The 18,861-nt window shown below is 45.3% G+C and overlaps 2 protein-coding genes across 3 annotated transcripts; both read right to left on the bottom strand.

Moving 5' to 3' along the window:
• Positions 1–2,399: 2,399 nt before the first annotated feature.
• On the bottom strand, positions 2,400–6,131 carry ccdc124 (coiled-coil domain containing 124). 2 transcript variants are annotated; one of them, XM_030372802.1, is made up of 6 exons: positions 5,892–6,131; positions 5,398–5,744; positions 4,901–5,080; positions 4,209–4,422; positions 3,778–3,883; positions 2,400–3,117 (listed from the first exon to the last, which is right to left on the bottom strand). In XM_030372802.1, the coding sequence occupies exons 3-6, from the start codon at positions 5,057–5,059 to the stop codon at positions 2,916–2,918; spliced, it is 681 nt and encodes a 226-aa protein (XP_030228662.1). In that variant the 5' UTR covers positions 5,060–5,080; positions 5,398–5,744; positions 5,892–6,131; the 3' UTR covers positions 2,400–2,915. The 2 variants fall into 2 exon arrangements, with proteins under 2 accessions (XP_030228662.1, XP_030228661.1); XM_030372801.1 differs by having other exon boundaries at positions 5,589–5,744.
• A 1,151-nt stretch (positions 6,132–7,282) lies between these two features.
• On the bottom strand, positions 7,283–17,080 carry slc5a5 (solute carrier family 5 member 5). Its single transcript, XM_030372800.1, has 16 exons — positions 16,999–17,080; positions 15,893–16,305; positions 15,397–15,462; positions 15,060–15,111; positions 14,262–14,329; positions 13,485–13,639; positions 12,776–12,916; positions 12,223–12,352; positions 11,734–11,822; positions 11,183–11,295; positions 10,859–10,929; positions 9,700–9,786; positions 8,868–9,070; positions 8,356–8,453; positions 8,014–8,078; positions 7,283–7,918 (listed from the first exon to the last, which is right to left on the bottom strand). The coding sequence occupies exons 2-16, from the start codon at positions 16,247–16,249 to the stop codon at positions 7,757–7,759; spliced, it is 1,857 nt and encodes a 618-aa protein (XP_030228660.1). The 5' UTR covers positions 16,250–16,305; positions 16,999–17,080; the 3' UTR covers positions 7,283–7,756.
• Between the last annotated feature and the right edge of the window lie 1,781 nt (positions 17,081–18,861).

Here is an 18,861-nt window from a genome sequence, read left to right as displayed (position 1 = left end):
TATCAAAAAGGCTCACGAACACAAAGGACTGACATTCTTGAGAGTAAAACCCCAACATGGGGTCTCATCGCCAACATTTTTTCCATTACATTTCTATTTTATTTATGCAAATAAATGGTTACTGGAAATGTGAAGTTATTGTATTGTTTTCCTCATAGTTAAGATCTATCCCTTAACTAAAGGTAATTTACTCCAATTTAATTAAATACATTCAAATCTAGGAATAATAAAAAGAAAAGACTTAAAATATGCTCCCATTCGATTTTTTTTATAATGCCATACATGTGATTCGGGCAACCTTTTCATAATTACTACATTAACGATCCAAGTAGCAAAAAAATCCTGAAAAAAAAAGGACCAACATTACCAGGCATACAACACCATTTCCCTTCTCCCCTCTTCACCCTGAACGAACACACGGCACGCAGGGCAACGCACGGCACGCAGGGCAACGCACGGCCAGGGCTTACCTTGATGCTGCGCGGGGATCCCCACAGGGAACGGTCATCGGGGTCCCAGGGTTGGACGAGGTTGTTAGGGCCGGTAGGAGAAGTGTGTTATGATGGTCTGTTGTTCGGCCCCTTACTGGCCCCTCCCAGCGGCGTGCTACACTTGACACAGGGGCAGCGCAGGGCTTTTCCTTTGAAAGTAATGATTAGAGATTCACTGTGAGGGAAGAAAGGGGTGAGAGCAGAGGACTTGTGAGAGGCCGTCATGCAAATAGGGACACGCACACACACACACACACACACACACACACACACACACACACACACACACACACACACATCACAACAGGTGAAGAACAACCATCACCATGATGTAACGTCAGATGTGTCGGAGCTCAAAGGGCTCAGACATGATGAAAATAAATTGGACCCGATTGGACGGATTGCTATGGGGAGGGGGTGGGGTGGGAGGAGGAGGAGGAGGAGGAGGAAGGGGGAGGAGGAGACTGGTCCTTTTCAAAGCAGGGCGGTAAATAAACAGGAGGGCAGGAGAACTTCTCATTCATCACACGGCCTTCACAGAAGCTTCTTATCTGGCCCGCCACAAGGAGGCGGCTGGACAGGTGTCTCATTTGACCCTGTGAAGGCTACAATGGGGTCGGCGAATGGGAGGGCCTTCAAGGGGCCGTCGCACTCTGAGCTACAGGAAGTGACGTTATATTTGTTACGTGGTATTGGAAGGCCATATGCATGCAAATGAAACGATGGAATTTTGGTTGGTTGGTTGAACGCGTTCTTTCTCTGTGACCGTGAACAGCTTTGACCATTTTGGTTTTGTGAGAGTATAAAAGGTGATTGTGGAGACACTTCAAAGTGGTTGAAAGAGACGTTTGATAGGCTTCTAAGAGACGCGAAGGGGGGGATGGGGGGGGGGTTGATGTAAACGATTGAACTGTCGGTGTTAGTGATGTCAGGGGGGGCAGGTCACACTTTAGAGGGGTCCTCGGTGAGACTAGAGACCGGCCTGCTTAATTGAAATATTTCAATACTTTGGTTTTGTTTCACATTAAGGCAGGCAATTCTGTCATACTTTAACAATCAACTTAAGCAATAGTACTGGATTATCATTCGTGACTTAATTTATTTGGTCTTTTTTTTTTTTAAGTTAACAAACCCTTGATTTAAACTTCAACAATTTCCCCTCAAATAAATAGCGGTTATAAGGAGTGAATGTGTAGTTTCTTATCCAATATGTGTCCGGTTTATCTGTCTCTCTCTCCATCCATGCTAGCAGTTCCACCCAGCCCCATCATCCACAGAATGCAGTCTCAGCATACTGGTCAGGCTGGCCAGGGAATCTCGCTGTGCAGTCAAAAGCCTTTGTGGCCCACGGTGACACCAAACTAAGTATTACCAGGCTCATTTCCAGACCACTAAACCGTTACATGGGTGACCGTCTCCATCCCGATCGCCAGGGTGGACGGACATTTAAAACCATTTATTTGGTTGGTTGTTGGTTGTTGTAATCGTCATTGATTTGTTGCAGATGAATTTGAGTGTAATGGTTTATCCATGCTGTCTGTCATGTGTCTGAACTAAATTGGAGTGCTGCAAGAGTTTTGACCATAAAGTGTGCATTTGTCAATAGGAGTACTGATCAGAAATGCTAATTCTGAAAGTAGGACATTTGTCCAAATGCACGTTTTGATTTAACAAGGAACAACTTGAATGCTTCATTCAATTTAAGATACTAAAATACCTTAAATTGCTTTAGTGGTCAGGTTTTCAGTGTTATTTATTTTTATGTTTGACAAAAATGTATTTCGATAAATTTGTTGATTAGCAGCGTTATGGTTCATGTATAATGTATAATATACGTATAATATAATTGAAAACGATGTTTCTAATTAAAAATTTCCTCAAGAGAACCAAGAATATTCTGGAAAAGTGTTGCTGTGAATCAATGCCTGACTTTATTCACATTATTGTCCAGCCCTGCTCAGACCGATCCGGGAGTCGAGCACTCAAAAGCAAAAACATTGTAAATCGTTAAATGAGATAGTTGATACGGAGTAGCACCCTTGAATTAATTACTGTCATCTCAAAATATCGGAAACAAGGCTTGACGTCTCAACTTTCGTTGAGCCCAACGTAATCAAACTCATAAGATGCAGAGAATCCTCTTCAGGAGGTGGGGTTTGTAAACTTAAATGTCATTAAGGGCAATGATGAGTAGAAAAAACTAAGCCGATGTTAGCTAGCTCGCAAAAGCTGCGTAGAATTAAGAGCCTTCTTGAAAGTCCTCGGGGCATTGGAGTGAGTCCATCTAAGTGCGCGGTAACGGCTTTCATCAGCAACTCTCGCCATCGACCCTAAGAACCATTTGTTCCAAAATAGTGAGAATTTGAGCTTGGTTGGGCTTGTGAACGAGGTTAGAGCAAGTGTAGAGTGAGTGCCGGGAGGCCTTCAGTTGGAGATGGCCGCCAAGCGCTGGTTCAGCGGGTTCTCCGGCGACTTGGTCCACTCTTTCTTCAGCATCTGCTTCAGCTGGGACAATCTCATGTTGGGGTTCTCCATCTTGAGGCGGGGCATGTGGGCCTCCTCGAACGCGGCGAAGGCCGCCTTCATCCTCCGCTCCGGGTGGCGGTCCACCTCCTCTGGTCCCGTACTGCCGGGACAGGTAGAGGAGGACAGGTAGGAGGAGGACAGGTAGGGGAGGACAGGTAGAGGAGGACAGGTAGAGGAGGACAGGTAGGAGGAGGACAGGTAGGGGAGGACAGATAGGAGGAGGACAGGTAGAGGAGGACAGGTAGAGGAGGACAGGTAGGAGGAGGACAGGTAGGGGAGGACAGATAGGAGGAGGACAGGTAGAGGAGGACAGGTAGGAGGAGGACAGGTAGGGGAGGACAGATAGGAGGACAGGTAGAGGAGGACAGGTAGAGGAGGACATGCGTAGGAGGAGGACATGAGCCAATACAAATATTATTTGTTTAGTCTATTATTCCCCAAGAGGCCTCATAGGCCGGTATAGTATACAGTATAGATGACAATACATGCATGGCTACATTATGTAGATAAATATACTTTACGAACTCTCTCTTGTACCTGAATGAACATTTATCATATCATTTAACATTTATCCAGTGTTCAGGTCAAAGCTGACTGAACACACACACACACACAATGAAGAAAGTTCAATTTTTTTTTTTAACTAAATGAGGCTAGGATGGTCCCAGTGGATTATTCCTGGGTGTCAGGGGGCCTCCGTTAATGAACAGAGCCTGACCCCCGCCATGACAACCAACCAATGAGCCTTGAGCACACACACCTGAGCACGGAAATAGCGTCTTCTATCGTCCGGGCAGCGACACTGCCCTCCTCAGGCTCGATCCGGTTCACGTTCTCCTCCAATGGGGTCTCAAGGTGGCTCTTTTCTGAAAGGTGAACGGGATATATGGTTATTAGTCATAATTAAGCAGCTGAGAAGATGCTTTGATCCAAGGAAATGTGTGAAGTGAATTAATGATGGTGGCATAGGTAGATGCTAGGCATCTTTCTCGTGGAAGCCTACAGTTAGACTGAGTTCATTGGGGATCGAACCCAGTTATTTTTTGGCTGGGAGTGAAACACGTCAACCCTCTGAATCCATGCAAGGGTCGTTCTTATAAAGCTACACAGAAAAGGATGCAGTATTTTAGACCAATTAGATCTAAAAGGTTAGATCAGTGTTACCCTCTTCAGCCAGAGGACGGGGTCTACCTTTGGGTCGAGGCGCGCCCGGCTGCTGCTCCTCAGCCCGTAGGGTCTCCTCTATCTGGGCGCGGGTCACCTTGCCCCCAGCTGCAGCCGCTGCCGCCGCGGCCGCGGCCTCCTTGGTGGCCCGGCCCTTCAGCATGGAGGCCTCCTCGTCCAGGAGGCGCTGGTTCTCCTTCTTCCTCTCCAGGGCCTCCAACCTCCGCTTCTCCTTATCATCCTGGGGGGGAAACCGGGGACAGAATAGGGGGAACACATTGAGGAATACTTAGTTAAGATGATGATGCGTTAGGACATTGAGATAGTTATTGCCCATGACCAGGGTCCAAAATGCACTTCTAGACTTTTGTTTATCTCCTGCCAGAGTGGAACCACTATATTTTTTGTAAATATTTGCGCTGCCTAATGGTCACAATTATCCGCCTTTGGCAGAGGCAGGTGTTCATTTCAGATCCTGACTGCGTCTGGCTCCACGTTTAAAACCAAATGTGAAACATCTGGGCAAAATGCCTAGCTTCTCTGGCGATTTTTCTCTAACTTTCTCTCTTATTCCTGAACGACTTGGACCATGCTACTGTCTTCATACATGTTGCTATGATATACAAATGTGTTTATTAACTGTAGCAAAACAGGTTGCCTCATATTCTAGAATCAAAACTTAAATAGTTACTGTTTTCAAGGCTTGTCGGGGGGCTTACCTTCCGCGCTTCTTTTTTCAGGACATGTTTGTCATTTTCCGTCCACAAAGCATCCTCTTGTTCCTTCTTTTTGCGGGCGTCTGCCACGGCTTGAGCCTCAGCCTTGCGAGCTTTGGCCGTGACAGCCTTGGAGTTCTCACCCTGGAACTTCTTAGGCATCCCAAGTTAATCTGATGCCAACTATGCGGGAGACAACGTTGCAGGTTTTTTCGATTGCACTTTGACATTTGACAATACAGTTCGTTTTAGACATATTAGAGTTACAGATGACCTTTGTCGTTTTGGGGTCACCAATACGGATCAAGTTGAACATTCAACATTACATGAATTGGTTCTGAATATGTGGTACCGTTAAGCTATACGATAGGTGGTGTTATCCAGGCAATGCTAGTATTGCAAAGTGGCATTTCGTTATGTATTCCAACGGTAAAGAGAAATCCTAACTGTGTAATAAAACACAATAAATATGACCAAACGTAACACAATATGATACCAACCATATTATTCACATATTCCTTCTCATAATAAGAACGCCTGTTGTTTTCTAGTTGGCATCCGCAAGCGTTAATCTGATGTAAAATGCATGCAAAACATTTTTATTTCATTTAAAATTCCCAAATGAATAAAGGCACTACTCTAGAAATTTGTATTTCTCTAAATAATAATAGAATAGAACCAGTGCCCGTACCTAAATGACAGTGTTGTTTGAAGAGGCGTCCGCCACCGCCTCGTCCAGAGCGCAGCGCACTGTGATGACGTCATGTCCTCTGTATGCATGGACTCCATTCTTGTATTATACATACATTTACATGCTTATATGTTCATTTCTCTTCTCATATTCACCCTTTAAGGAGAAAGGGATACATATGAGTCCATTGGGAACTAGGCTGTGTCTAAAACCAATCTGTTGTTTAAAATGTATATTATTGATATGTATATTGTATATTAACTATGATGTGTAAAATATAAAGTGAAAATAAGTTATACATACATCCATATGGAATTAATATCTCCTCGGCAGATTTGCTGTATTTAAATAGGTTCGAGGGGTTGTCGATTTTCGGCACGTATCACCAACAGGCTGTCTTCATATATCTCTCTGATTGTTTCAGAATACATTTTTATCAGTCCGATTATCAACTTTTTACCATTCGGTTCCTCATTGGATAACGTTTGCTGCTTTCTAGTAGGGTGAATAAATGAAACTGCGTGTGAGGTGGGGTGATGCCAGTCATGGGTCGGTTGTCTGAACGACCCTAGGCTACTTATCCGCTAGGGGACGATGTTCCGCAGTCGGTGCTCATGACGCAGGACATTATGGAGCAAGCAAGTCAGCCTCCCCACCACAACACGGCGGAAAATGAACCTCATCGCAACGACCTGGACCATAAACGACTAAAAGAGCTGAGGAATGCCGCCCTGCAAACGTCTTTAGCATCACGAATGGAGGCTGAATGTACCGTGGACTCCGAGGCGCGGCCGACACGGGAGACCGCGGAGGAAGAGCCGGCGAACGGCGTGTCCTTCAACCACCACCGCCCATCCGAGGAGCTACAAGCGGCCCCTGGGCCCCTTACCGAGACGGGGGAGGAAGGAGCAGAAGAAGAAGATGAAACTGATTCAAACCTGACCAAGGAGGAGGTGCAAAGGACACAGACGGACCACCTGAATAAACGTCTGCTTTCCTCGTTCCTGGAGAAGCTGAACGAGAGAGACTTGGCCCTGCCCGGGGTACAGCACCTGGACTGTGCGGTGGGGGAGGAGGACTCGAACCGGGCCGCAGAAGACTGGTGATGCGCAGCCGGAGAGGAAGGAGAGCTTTGCGGGACTAGTGTGCACCATCATGGGTGTTTAGGTGTGTTCATAGAGCACCGTTCCACATCGAAGAGATGTCTGTTTAGTCTTCAAATGATGCAATGTTATAGGATGTGTTGAAATATTCCTTTTTACCCAGAAGAGTAATAAATTGAGAACCAAATAAATAGTCCTCCTCGGTTGTGTTGCATTTTAACATTGATCAGGGTCAGGCTAAACCAAAGGTAACAATATTGCTCCGCCTGTCTGACTTCCTAGAGCTGCTTACTAATTTAAAGTCGCAGTATGTAAGATTGAGCCCCTCCCAGTAAATAGGAGGGAGACTTTCACAATCCAAAAAATTATGTCCACGGGTTTTGGGAGTGTCGATAGTCATGGGACATGCCCCTGCGGCGGGACGTTCTGGTAAAAAAGAGATATGGGCAGGCCAGCTTTTTTTTATCTATAAAATAAATCAATCAGTTATAGGATTTGACGGTTGTTTCTGGATTAATTGATCAAACACCCTTACATAAACTGCCTTGGATAACTGCAGGTAAATGAATGAATTGAAAGAGAATACAGAACAAAATTCTAAATCCACACTTTATTCCAGGTTCTCAGAGAACAATTCTGTCATTGTCAGTTTCTACCACCATCTATCAGCAGCAAGAGACACAGGTATGAACAGGTGAAGATACGGGAACATTCCAGAGAAATTACCCTTGAGAAAGTAGGCCTAGTTCAAATGTCATACATTTATCTGTAAATAGTTGACTTTCAGAGCTCTCATGTCATACAATAACATTTTCGATAGAAATATACAAATCTACAAAATATTTACATTTAACTGCTCAAAGATTAGCAAGAAACAATTAAATACAAAACAGTACATAAAAGTTACTGCATCTTAATAATCAACAGTACCTTAAAAACATACCCTCGTTGCAGCAAAAAAACATTTGCTGAACCAATAACAAAAGGATAATGGTCCATTTTACCATGTAAGGTGCCACCACATCAGAAAACAGCCTTGCGGTTATCACGTGTGTAACTGCTGTGTTATAAACGGAAACGACTCTTTCCAAAGAGCTTCCCTCTCTTGTTATTCTGGTCCTCCTGTAACTCTATGATTCCCACGTCATTGTTTTCCCCACGGCTTGATCCCTTCCTATGCCCCGCATTCAGCGGGACCATCTGAGGGTGGGGGCTGTCCGATTCCCCCTGAGTAGAGAACAGACCCTGGGTGTCAGCAGAGGGCCGGTCCACTGGAAATCATGGGTATTTTCAACACGCCGCAGGGAAATAGGTTAACGTACCAGTTTGAACTTATGCAGGTCCCACCATAGCAAGCCCGGCCCTATTGTGTTCCTCTTTGTGGCTCCTGCATCGGAAAGAATGGAGACCACGGTTCGTATTTTAATCTGTATGTATAAGGACGTCATCCCTTTGCCGGGTTTTTAGTTTGTCTGGAGACTGACGAGGTATAACACTAGAACATTTGATTTTTGAGAATTAGTGCAAAACTAAGAGACATTCAGCAAAGAAAATCGGATGTAAATAAAAATACATGCACCTATATAAGTATATCAAAAGGGATTAAAGTATGGTTTTAACAGATTAATCAAATTGAGTTAATATAATTTCAGCAATTTGCTCACCTGTTACACAACTAACTAACAGCCCGACCAGGATGACCGTGCTGGTTGCCATTGCGCCAAAGTAGAGGTAGGACATGTAGTAGAAGTTATGGAGCCCTCTAGTGGTGGAGCAGGGGAATAACATGATGGTTACTTTTTATCTGGTCGCTGGCATTTTCATTAGTCGGGCATGATTATCAACTACTTCTGTACTTGATCTCTCCTCGTAGTCACCTCAGAATAAAATGGTTAAATCCCTCCCTTGTTTCGAAATCAAAAAGCCTGAAATGTACTTGGTTTATATCATTTATCTACTTTGAAGTCATTATCTCTTTTTAATCAGTGCATTAACAGTAAGCAGGTTTCTTCATTGAGATGTAAACAAAAAAGTCGGAATCCTTAATCCAATCTAGACAGCTATAAATCCCGATCCTTATTTGATGTTATCTGTCATGTAAACACCATAACCCATAGCCCCCTGTCCTAACCTGAGCCTCATGAGACATTTCAGTGTGAGCTGACATGGGCCTTACTCATGCTCGTCTGGATGAAGATGGACAATGGAGGAGGGTTTCTCTGTGACCAGGCTGCCGGAGAGAGAGTCGTTGCTGGGTGAACAGTCCCCTCCGAGGAGGGGCAGGACCCCCATGATCTCAGCGCTGGGTGGGTAGAGGGTGGAGCCGATGGCCAGCCACAGAGACACGCTGAACCCGGCCGCCACACCGCACAGAACCCCCTGGGGCACAGGCGGGACGGAGGGGCTGGACAAACGATCCTTATACTAGCATTGATACTAAAACCCACTCACACCAACCGCAGAACCAATACTATCCCTTACCCATACCAGATAAAGCGCCCTGGAATGAAGACGGACAAGGTGATTGAACCAGTGTGGCAGGAAATAAAGACCCTAACCCTGTCATTAACACTAACCCTAATATTAACACTTACCCTATTTAATACACTAACCGTCAACCTGATACCAAACCTCATCACCTACTCTTAATATTAACCCCATTTTAAAAACGTACCCTTGTTCCAATACAAATCCTAACACCGATGCTAACCCTTATACTGATCCTAATACTTATGCTAACCCTCAATCATACCCTTAACATAATACAAACCCTAGTGCAAATACATTACTAAATACACTGTGTTCCAAATAATGGTTTACTTTTATTGATCATGATAAAAGGTTTCAACTATTTATTCATTACCACACACACACACACATGAACGCACAGAAGTGTGTCCATGTGTGTGTGTGGTAATGAATAAATAGTTAACCGTTATTTGGAACACAGTGACGATATTGATTAGTGTGCTGTAATGAGCCTCATGAGGACCTTGTGTGATACTCACTACTTGGTTGGCCCAGGGGAAGAACATGCCCAGGGTGAAGGCGCCGAGCAGCGGGCCGCTGACCACGCCCATGACCGTGAAGGACCCCTGGGGAGCAGGGGACACCACAACACACCACATTACAGCGCCATCCGTCCCAGACGTCACACTGGACAAAGACGTCTGGCGGCCATGGCGGTTTTGCGCTCGTTTAATTCCTCCTTTTGGGCCGAAGAGGGCTTCACCCGGACCCTTCGGAATGATGAAACATTAAGGCCAAATCCCAATCACCCCTTAACCCTACCCCTCGATTTTGCACGTTCACGCTAAGGGTAAGGGCTGTTATCAAAAGTTGCTTCATTGAGGGGTAGGGCTAAGAGGAAGGGCTAACTAGCCACTAAGCACCATGTGGCCTTGACGTAGCTACACTTGGGGTCATTCCTATGTTCCCCAGGTCCTATGTTCCCCGGGTGCAAAGGGTTAGGGTCAGGTTTAGGTTTATGGTGAGGGTTAACCCTAAACCTAACCCTAACCATAACCAATTGGAGGAGAGACATTCTAACCAATCACAGACGAATCAGAGGCAAAAAAGGCAGTACTTGCCCCTACCATCCTACGAAAAAAAGATTTGCCCACAGGGTCGCATAGGATCCGGGGAACATAGGTACGCTCCCCTACACTTTGTGCAAAGACAGGTAAGAGGGTCTTTTTCGAAGGCTACATTTTGAGTACCTCCACTGCTTTCGGTCATGTTATCCATTGAATGCAAAACAGACTCGCGTTGCATGCTGAGCCTGCGACCGGGACACTGTTGCTAAATTTGGTTAACGTTGACGAGGGATGTAAGGTGGAACAGAGGTTATATTATTAATACAGTGTTGATGCCAATTCATTATGACACGTTATTAATCACCTTTGGGAATTTGACTGCGGATTACCGTAAAACCGGTAACCGTTTCATCGCTAAACGGAAGTATCTCATCTATGTACTATCTATTTCCGTCTATTTCCCGTCTGGGGGTAATAAACTACCGTCTTATCTTACTACAATCAGGCTAGTTATAAAAGCTATGGATTAAAGTCATAGCGTTGATTAACCATCTCATACAACGCCTCATCACAAAGGTAAGACACTGGACATTCCTTTCTGAATGGAAATTTTCAAATCATGGATCCATACCTGAAGAACACCCCAGTCCAGCAGGGAGGAGAGAGCAGCCACGATGATACACAAAGAGCCAAAGAAAAACGCTGAGAGCACAACACACAAACACATCTTAATTATCTCCTCAAGTTTGCCATGAATGTTGCAGAGTATTACTAAATAGCCACAGGAACATTAAAAAAAAATACAAATGTTTTAAGAATTTCCGTTTGTTCTCGGAAGGTTAAGAACTGAAAGCCATCCACTTAGCTAAATCGTACTGAATAGTAAACGGTTAATACGGTAATGCTCAGGGGCCTTTGGTATTACGGTAATGCCCAGGGGCCAGGCGGGACCTACACAGGGCTTTGGAGATGAGGAGCAACTTCTTCTCGGGGAGGTTGTGTAGGTGGGGCTTCAGCAGGTCCTCCATGGTTACGGCTGCCATGGCGTTGATGCTGGTGGAGGCTGTGCTGTTGAAACGGGAAGGCGTGCCACACCATTAGACGGAGAGGACTTTATGATCCCAGGGAGGAAGGGCTTAACGACTGAACGCATATTGACAACATGGCAGACATTGACTAGGTGAACTTGGCATCCACTCCAGTTGAACATCCACCCTGTCCATGTCTTACATCGCTCCACCTTTGTCCGCCTTATGTTCATGAATCGATACATACATATATAGGCTTATTTAACTTTTTAATGTATAATTGTATGTATTAATGTGATGCTGAATTGACTCCCTTTTGGTCTTTGTTCTTGTTATCGGCCCTTTTAGAGCAGATTACGACTGTGTAACCTTGTCCATTGTTTCTCAGTCGTTTCCTTGTTTTGTTTTTGCCGTTGGAATGCACCACATTTTATCTTACTACTCTGTATGCTTGTATCTTGAATCGTGATTCCAGTACCTTAGCGTGCCGCTGTATGCACAGGCCAGGAACAAGCCTGGGAACCCCGGATAGCTCTCGAATATCTCCAGCACGAAATACGGCATGTACTATTGAAGAACACAAACACACACACAATTGACCAATTATGCATTATTACAAAAACTGTTTCTAGTCATTCTTATATCCGAGATAAAAGCTCAAACGGACTAATACTTTATTTGAACGGATGTTGTCTTCGTTTTTCAGAATTCAAACTCCTTGCAACCTGCAGTGAAGTACCGGCAAAGGAAATATGTTCATAATCGTCCTGCTCCGCTGGATTATAAGAATAGCTGGATTCATTCCAAAACATTCTGGAGTACTAAATAGTTAAATCGTCCTTTCATGGCGAAATTCATCAGCCGCGACTGCTGATGAGATCACAATCAATTGCTGATCATAGCTCTCTCTCATCCCTCTCCTAACTCATGCCAAGCGACGCCTCCACCTCAGACTGCGTTTCCTCACCTGGTCAGCAGAGGTGATCTTCCCGGACAGCAGCGGGTCACAGCTGCTATAGTACGCAAACATCACAATGCCACACGTAGCCGCACTTCCCACCACCAGGCACAGGCCAATCTGGTTCACGAACAAAGACCTAGGCAAGAGCAAACACTCGTATTTACCATCACTGTTTACCGGCGATACCGGAACACCGGCAGTCTCACTATACAGCGACTCGCGTGACTTACAGCTCCTTGTATTGACTTGTAGGGGAGTCATTTACAAGCAGGTGAAGGTTGCCTATAGGTTAGGGGGCGGACCTTAGGGATTAAACCCAGTTCCTTTCGCCTGGAAGCCAGACACCCTTGCCACTAACACCCCCAATCCAATCCCCCACCTCCCATGAACATTTAAATCTCTAAAAATAGTATACAATACTATCTGGAATGAGCTAAACATCCCTTTGCCAAATAAGTCCATTTAGTCAAAAAAATGTCTATTTCATGTGTACAGCCCTTCAGCCCAGCTACGGTCTGGGGGGGCTTCCCAGGGCCCGCGTTAACACGTGGGGACTCACCACTGGGCCTGGCGCTCGGTCCTGCAGGAGATGAAGCGCTGCACCTGGGCCTGGTTGACCCCGTACATGGAGAGCCACACCATGGCCCCCCCGACACTCAGGCTCCAGAAGCTGTAGCGCTTCCGCAGGTCCGGGTCAAAACTGAAAGAGGACGACATAAAAGAGGATGGACGTCAGCCCACGGGATCCCATTGTACGCTGATGGATGCAAATTCAAAGATAAGTTGGTGAGACGTTTTGGTTGACGTAATTATCAACGTCATCATCAACATCATTTTCTTCATCATCAAAATCATCATCGCAGTAATGCTAAGAAATTCGAGCGTGTAGCAATGTCCGTTACTACACAACACCTGGGTGGCTGCCAACTAGAGGTGGGGTGTAACAGTAATGAACATGGCAAGGATGCTCCACTACCATGCTGGGAATCTCCCAGAGTGTGTGTGCAGATGGCTAGTTTAACCTGTGCATACTGAATGGTCAGTATGCAACAGGTGTGGCAGCCGCATCCATCCCCAGAGTTCAATCAGACTCGGCCAGATGAGGCTGCTTAAACCAGCCGTGATCCACACACATTCCCAAGGAGCGGATATATATATTATTCAGCCGACACTTCCAGTGACTCAAACATCAATCACTGTGAATCCCTGGAAGCGGTGGACTGCCGGACACCTCGATGGTAAAGAGCTTGAGATAATGAGGTCGTTACTCGTTGAAGTTGAGGCGGGACCCGTTGTAGGCGATCTCCAGGACGCGGGCGGGGCCCCCCACCAGCACCGTGCCGTGGATGAAGATGGCCAGGAAGCCCGACAGCATCACCAGGATCTGGAACACGTCCGTCCAGATCACCGCCTTCATGCCCCCCTGGGACACACACACACACACACACACACACACACACACACACACACACACACACACACACACACACACACACACACACACACACACACACACAGGAAGTTAACCATGAATCAGACGGATGGTGTGATAGAAGTAGACAGACCATAAAGTGTTCCGTTTGTGTGTGTGTGTGTGTGTGTGTGTGTGTGTGTGTGTGTGTGTGTGTGTGTGTGTGTGTGTGTGTGTGTGTGTGTGTGTATGAGTGATACAAAATACATATATTGACACTGCATACTCTAATTAATACACCCATTGGTCATCCTTGTTTGCCAAACCATCAAAATCTATGTTTAGGACACATCTGAAGAGGATGTTATCTGTTACTTTCTGCAAGGTAGGCAGAATGTACTATGATGTTCCTGCGTGATTGAATGCTTGGTATCTCTGCTGAATACCCTTCTTATCTTTTGATTTATACCTTTTGCTTATCATATCTTGGGGATTTCTATCACAACTGACGGTCTGACATTCAGTTAAAAAATGGACAGACAGATAGTCAGGAGGACAGAAAGACAAGTCAACAAGCAAAGCAACAAGTCAAAGTGTAATTGAAGGGTGATACCACAAAAGCAGTTAACCTTACCACGGTGGTGTACACAGTACATATGATTCCCGTGGAAAATAGAGACACCCACATATTGAGCCCGGTAGCTGAAAGAAAATACAAATATATTCACGTTAATATTCCAAGGATAATGACAATGTCTCTTGACAACCAACTTGAGTCCCTTGACATAAAGTGAATCCAGCAAATCCAAAAAGTGCCCTGGCAGGAACGTTTGTCACACGCAATGGTCCTACATAGAACCAGCCACAGTAGCATAGAGTGGACCACAAAACATCTGCCGGGGTGGCTTGGCCATGTCCTCAGAAGGCCAGCTGGCCAGGAGCATCTTGTAAGGCCAGATTAAAACTTGCCCCTCGTTCTGCAGATGGTCAGAAAACGAAGCTGAAAGACCATCTAAAGGGGTCACTCACTCCGCCGCCGTGCACAGGTGTAGAGCATAGAGCCTGGCTGATTGAAGAAGAAGGATGCACACTTCGCAGCCTGGCCACATACTAAAGTCACCGTTTTCTAGTAGTGTGTTTAGTGTTAAGCAGTGTTTTGAGCAGTGTGCGTAGGGTTCAGTAGTGAGTTTAACTACTTTAGTGTTAGGTAGTGTGTTATGAGGTTTGTTTATTGTGTGAATTGCCTAGTAGTGTGTAGTGTTTAGCAGTGAGTTTAATGTTTACTTGAGTGTTTGGTTGTGTTTGTAGTTTCCAATGTCTTCCAGTGTCTAATAGTGAGTTTAGTATTAGGTAGTGGATTAAGTTGCTTGTTCAGTGTGTGGAGTGCCTAGTGGTGTTTTGTTGTGAGTTTCTCAGAGAGAGTTCTCCATACCTTGATGAAGAATCAAAGCTGGAGCGTAGATGACTATGCCTGTGTAAAGCAGCTGGGGATGGAGACACAAGAGTTTTAAGGAGGATTGGAATGCGAGCCTTTTCCCAGAATAGATTGTAGCCCTTTCAAAGTAGGCCCACAAGTAGAAAAAGGCTTACAAGTACACAAAGACCCCATTTTGAGGGAATTACAGAAATATAAAAGGCAAATGAAAGGGAATTGTTTGAGGCATCACTATTTGCGATACATCTATCCTCATGACTATAGATAGAAGGACTTTCGTTTTATAGCATAGGGGGTTTCCTCCCTGTGAGTTGTGAGTGTGGGTATGACTTACAGTCGCAATCAGAAACTGGATGCTCCCAAGCAGCTGGGTCGCTCGGCCAAACCTCAGCCTGAGATACTGTGAGAGGCAGACGTTACGGATCATTACTGCGCTTTCAACACCAGCCCATCACACGTCCATTCCTTCCTTCCTCATTCGGCCCTTCTTATTACTAGCAGGTGTGTGCTCCAGGTGTGTCTCCAGATTAAAGATAACACTTCAATAAAGTGTTATCTTATCTCATCTCATTTTTTAAAGCACGGCTGCTTGTGCTAAATGATTTTTATTATTTTGTTTGAACGTGGCTTCATTCTGAAGCCCTTGTTAAAACAGAACACCAAACAAGACACATGTAAACAAGCGGTGTCGGCTTATCTGACACTGCTTTCTTATAGGGGTCTTGTTTGGTGTTCTGGACAAATGCACATATTGTAAGTCGATTTGGATAAATGCCCGAAACGTAAACATAAATGTCCTCTTGATTGACATGCCTGGTCGTCCGGGTTACCTGGTTGGTGCTGGTGAGGCCCAGCCGGTAGAAGATGGGGAGGAAGAGCAGAGCTGTGAGCAGGGAGTTGATGCTCTGGCCCAGGCACATGTAGAGGAACTTATAGCCGTAGCGCATGGCCTCCGCGGGCACCCCCAACACCTGCACCGCAGACATGAAGCTGGCGCACAGGGACAGGCCCACAGGGATGGCCGGCATCTTACGGCCCCCCGTGAAGAAGTCGTCAGCGGTGGCTTCGGTCTTTCCCTTCTTCAGGGCCTGGAAGAGCCCTATCGCCATGGAGATCAGCAGCATGACGGCGAACACCGAGTAGTCGGCGACGCCGAACCCTGGTCTAGACGGGTCCCCCTGTCCCATGGTGAGGTTAGAAGCACACAGGTACAGTCCGGTCCTTCTGGGATCCAAGCGCAGTCCTGACACCACAAAAAACAACGCGAGTTATGGGGACGTGGTCCCATTTCAGTTCTAACATACCAGCCAACGTGGGTTACAGGGACATGTTTTAATCTCAGTCCTCCTAACACACTAACAAAAAACATGAGTTATGGGACATGTTCTAAACTCAGCCTTCCCACACCACAACAAACATCACAAGTTATGGGGACTTGCGCTAAGCTCAGTACTAACACACTAACAAACATGAGTTATAGAGACATGGTCCAAGCTCAGTCTTTACACACCACAACAAACAACATGAGTTAGGAGGACATGTTCCAAGCTCAGTAACCCACCACAACAAACGACATGAGTTATGGGGAAGAGTACTAGGAGAGTATAGAAAAGCCACTTGATATGCCAAAGACCAAGCAGCTCAGAGAGCTCTTTAGATCGGCAAATTAAACTTGGGTGGATCGACAAAAAAGTTCTACCTAACATTCTGTTGTTTCACATTGTCACATTGTCTCATATTTCATACGATTTCATGCAATTTGCAGTTGCAGCTCTGTCAATATTTAGTAACAAAATAAATAGAACAAACGTAAATTGTTAATTACATGATTTCTTTCACCCACACACATACACATACATCTGCTTGATCGCCTAAAAATAAATTGAAATAATTTCTAAACGGTAAAAGAATTAACAATAAAATGACACATCCTTACCACCTGCAATTCAGAGGATGAATTGTGATGCCGAACCAGTTATCCGTACACCTGTGCAGTGTGCACGCACCAAACAACCAACAGTGTACAGTGACTCCGACCCGGTTGGGTTTGGCTATTTATAGATCGCACTTCGCAGGATGGGAGGGGGGAGACGGATTCGCATGCGTTATTCCCATAAAGAAGTGATTTCTTTTTCCTTGTAATTGCAACGCCCATAGATAGGAAAATATACATTTGTTTATAGATTTTCAAGACACATTAATAGAGGAAAAGAGTAAGGAATAAGTAGCAAGTCAAATTAAATATAAATTCAATTAAAAGAAAAATAATGGAATTTGTCAAATTTGATATATGTTCACTGGAGTGGTTTAGTCGGTGAATAGGCAACCACAATAAGCAACGATTAGATATGTGTTACTCTCATCGATAGTTCTGTCCATCGGGCATACCTCCCCGTTGACAGCTGCATAGGCTGGACCGTCCTTTTCACCGGCCCCCTCTGTGCGCTTGTCATTCGGCGTGCGCTTGAGAGCGGGTTTCGTGCGCGTTCCGGGACAAGGCTCACTGGCCATCATAACTCAGTTAGGTAACGCGCAGACTATAGGCTATTAGTTATTTCATATATAGTATAATATGTGCAACTTTTTTTGCCGTGTTATCTTCATTTTAGCTGTCAGGTTCATTTCATTTGCCGTATCCCATGATGGTTACTATTCCCAGACACACTTTCCGTAAATGCACGACATAGCAGTCCAACTCCACAATGTTAAGATCATGGCTCATCTGCAATCATCTGACGCAGTTTTACGCACAGGCTAGCCTAGGCTACATGGGACACGTATGCGAGGGGCCCTGGATTGGTCAGACTTTTAAAAATTGTACTTGAAATAAAAAAACTTGACCCCTATTGGCCAATATCAAGAAACAAAATTAAAAAAAAAATAAGCAGCTGATTGGGTAGAGTTGTGGGCCATGTCATGTGGCCAGGTTTGGAACCAAGTTCATAAAGTCCATTTTGTTGCCAAGTAATACGTCACGGCTACTTGACAGCATCGCGGCCAAATGTCGTCAACCACCCGAAAAAACAGTAACCACCAACACCACGGGAGTGATGTCCCAGCCGCCATAAATCCCTCCATGACCGCCTCGCTTGTTGCTGCGGAGGGGGAACCAGGGGCCGCGCTATCTAAAGCATGGATCGTGCATGCTAGGATACAATTGATGAACATATGAAGACATACTGGGTTAACATGGGACCTGAATCCTGTCGAAAATGACGCAGACGCGAAACACAACACAAACACCAAAAGAGGTACTTTTCTATAACCCTGTTTAAGGAAACTGGCAAACGGTGAAACTGTCCCTTGAAAATGTTTGCTTTAATCCCCATAAAAAGGAACTGTGTTATGGGGTATCTGGGGACAGTGATCTCCAGTCTGCACTCACAGCAGGCTATAGTGACTGGAAAAATGCAGCTGCGTGCTTGGCTGAACATGAAGGATCCGAGAGCCGCAGAAAGGCTGCGTATGTTTTCCCCGGTGCTGATGCTGGTTTGTTTTGGTTTATTCGAGAATTGCACAGCGGTTCGATTTTTGTCTCTGTGGATGTTGTGATGTTGCCTCAGTATAACAGGGTGTTCTGTACTGCTGCAGATGTTGTAGGCCTGCCTCTTGGGTTAGAACGCTTAAAAGCTGTTACCAGCTTGCAGATGCGCTGTGAATGTATTTTTATTATTCCTAGCACGCTTTTACACTTGGCACTGAATTACTTGATCAGTCACACAAATAGTTGCCTAGGGCCCAATGTCCACCTTAATCCGCCTCTGCACCAACTGAACCGCTAAAGCCCCTATATTTTATC

The sequence above is a fragment of the Gadus morhua genome, chromosome 12 (assembly GCF_902167405.1).
Source record: "Gadus morhua chromosome 12, gadMor3.0, whole genome shotgun sequence".
NCBI lineage: Eukaryota > Metazoa > Chordata > Actinopteri > Gadiformes > Gadidae > Gadus > Gadus morhua.
Note: the sequence above shows the minus strand (reverse complement) of the source record. Positions and strands in the feature narration are given on the sequence as shown.

Bases quoted from the DNA above. Each gene is read 5' to 3' on its own strand.
- ccdc124 (XM_030372802.1), bottom strand. From the start codon at position 5,059: ATGCCTAAGAAGTTCCAGGGTGAGAACTCCAAGGCTGTCACGGCCAAA. The intron at 4,423-4,900 runs GTAAGCCCCCCG...TTTCCCCCCCAG, and splicing joins TGAAAAAAGAAGCGCGGAAG to GATGATAAGGAGAAGCGGAG. The intron at 3,884-4,208 runs GTAGACCCCGTC...TTCACCTTTCAG, and splicing joins GGGCGCGCCTCGACCCAAAG to AAAAGAGCCACCTTGAGACC.
- slc5a5 (XM_030372800.1), bottom strand. From the start codon at position 16,249: ATGGGACAGGGGGACCCGTCTAGACCAGGGTTCGGCGTCGCCGACTAC. The intron at 8,079-8,355 runs GTGAGCAAATTG...TTTCCGATGCAG, and splicing joins GTTAGTTAGTTGTGTAACAG to GAGCCACAAAGAGGAACACA. The intron at 7,919-8,013 runs GTACGTTAACCT...TTCTCTACTCAG, and splicing joins ACCTGCATAAGTTCAAACTG to GGGGAATCGGACAGCCCCCA.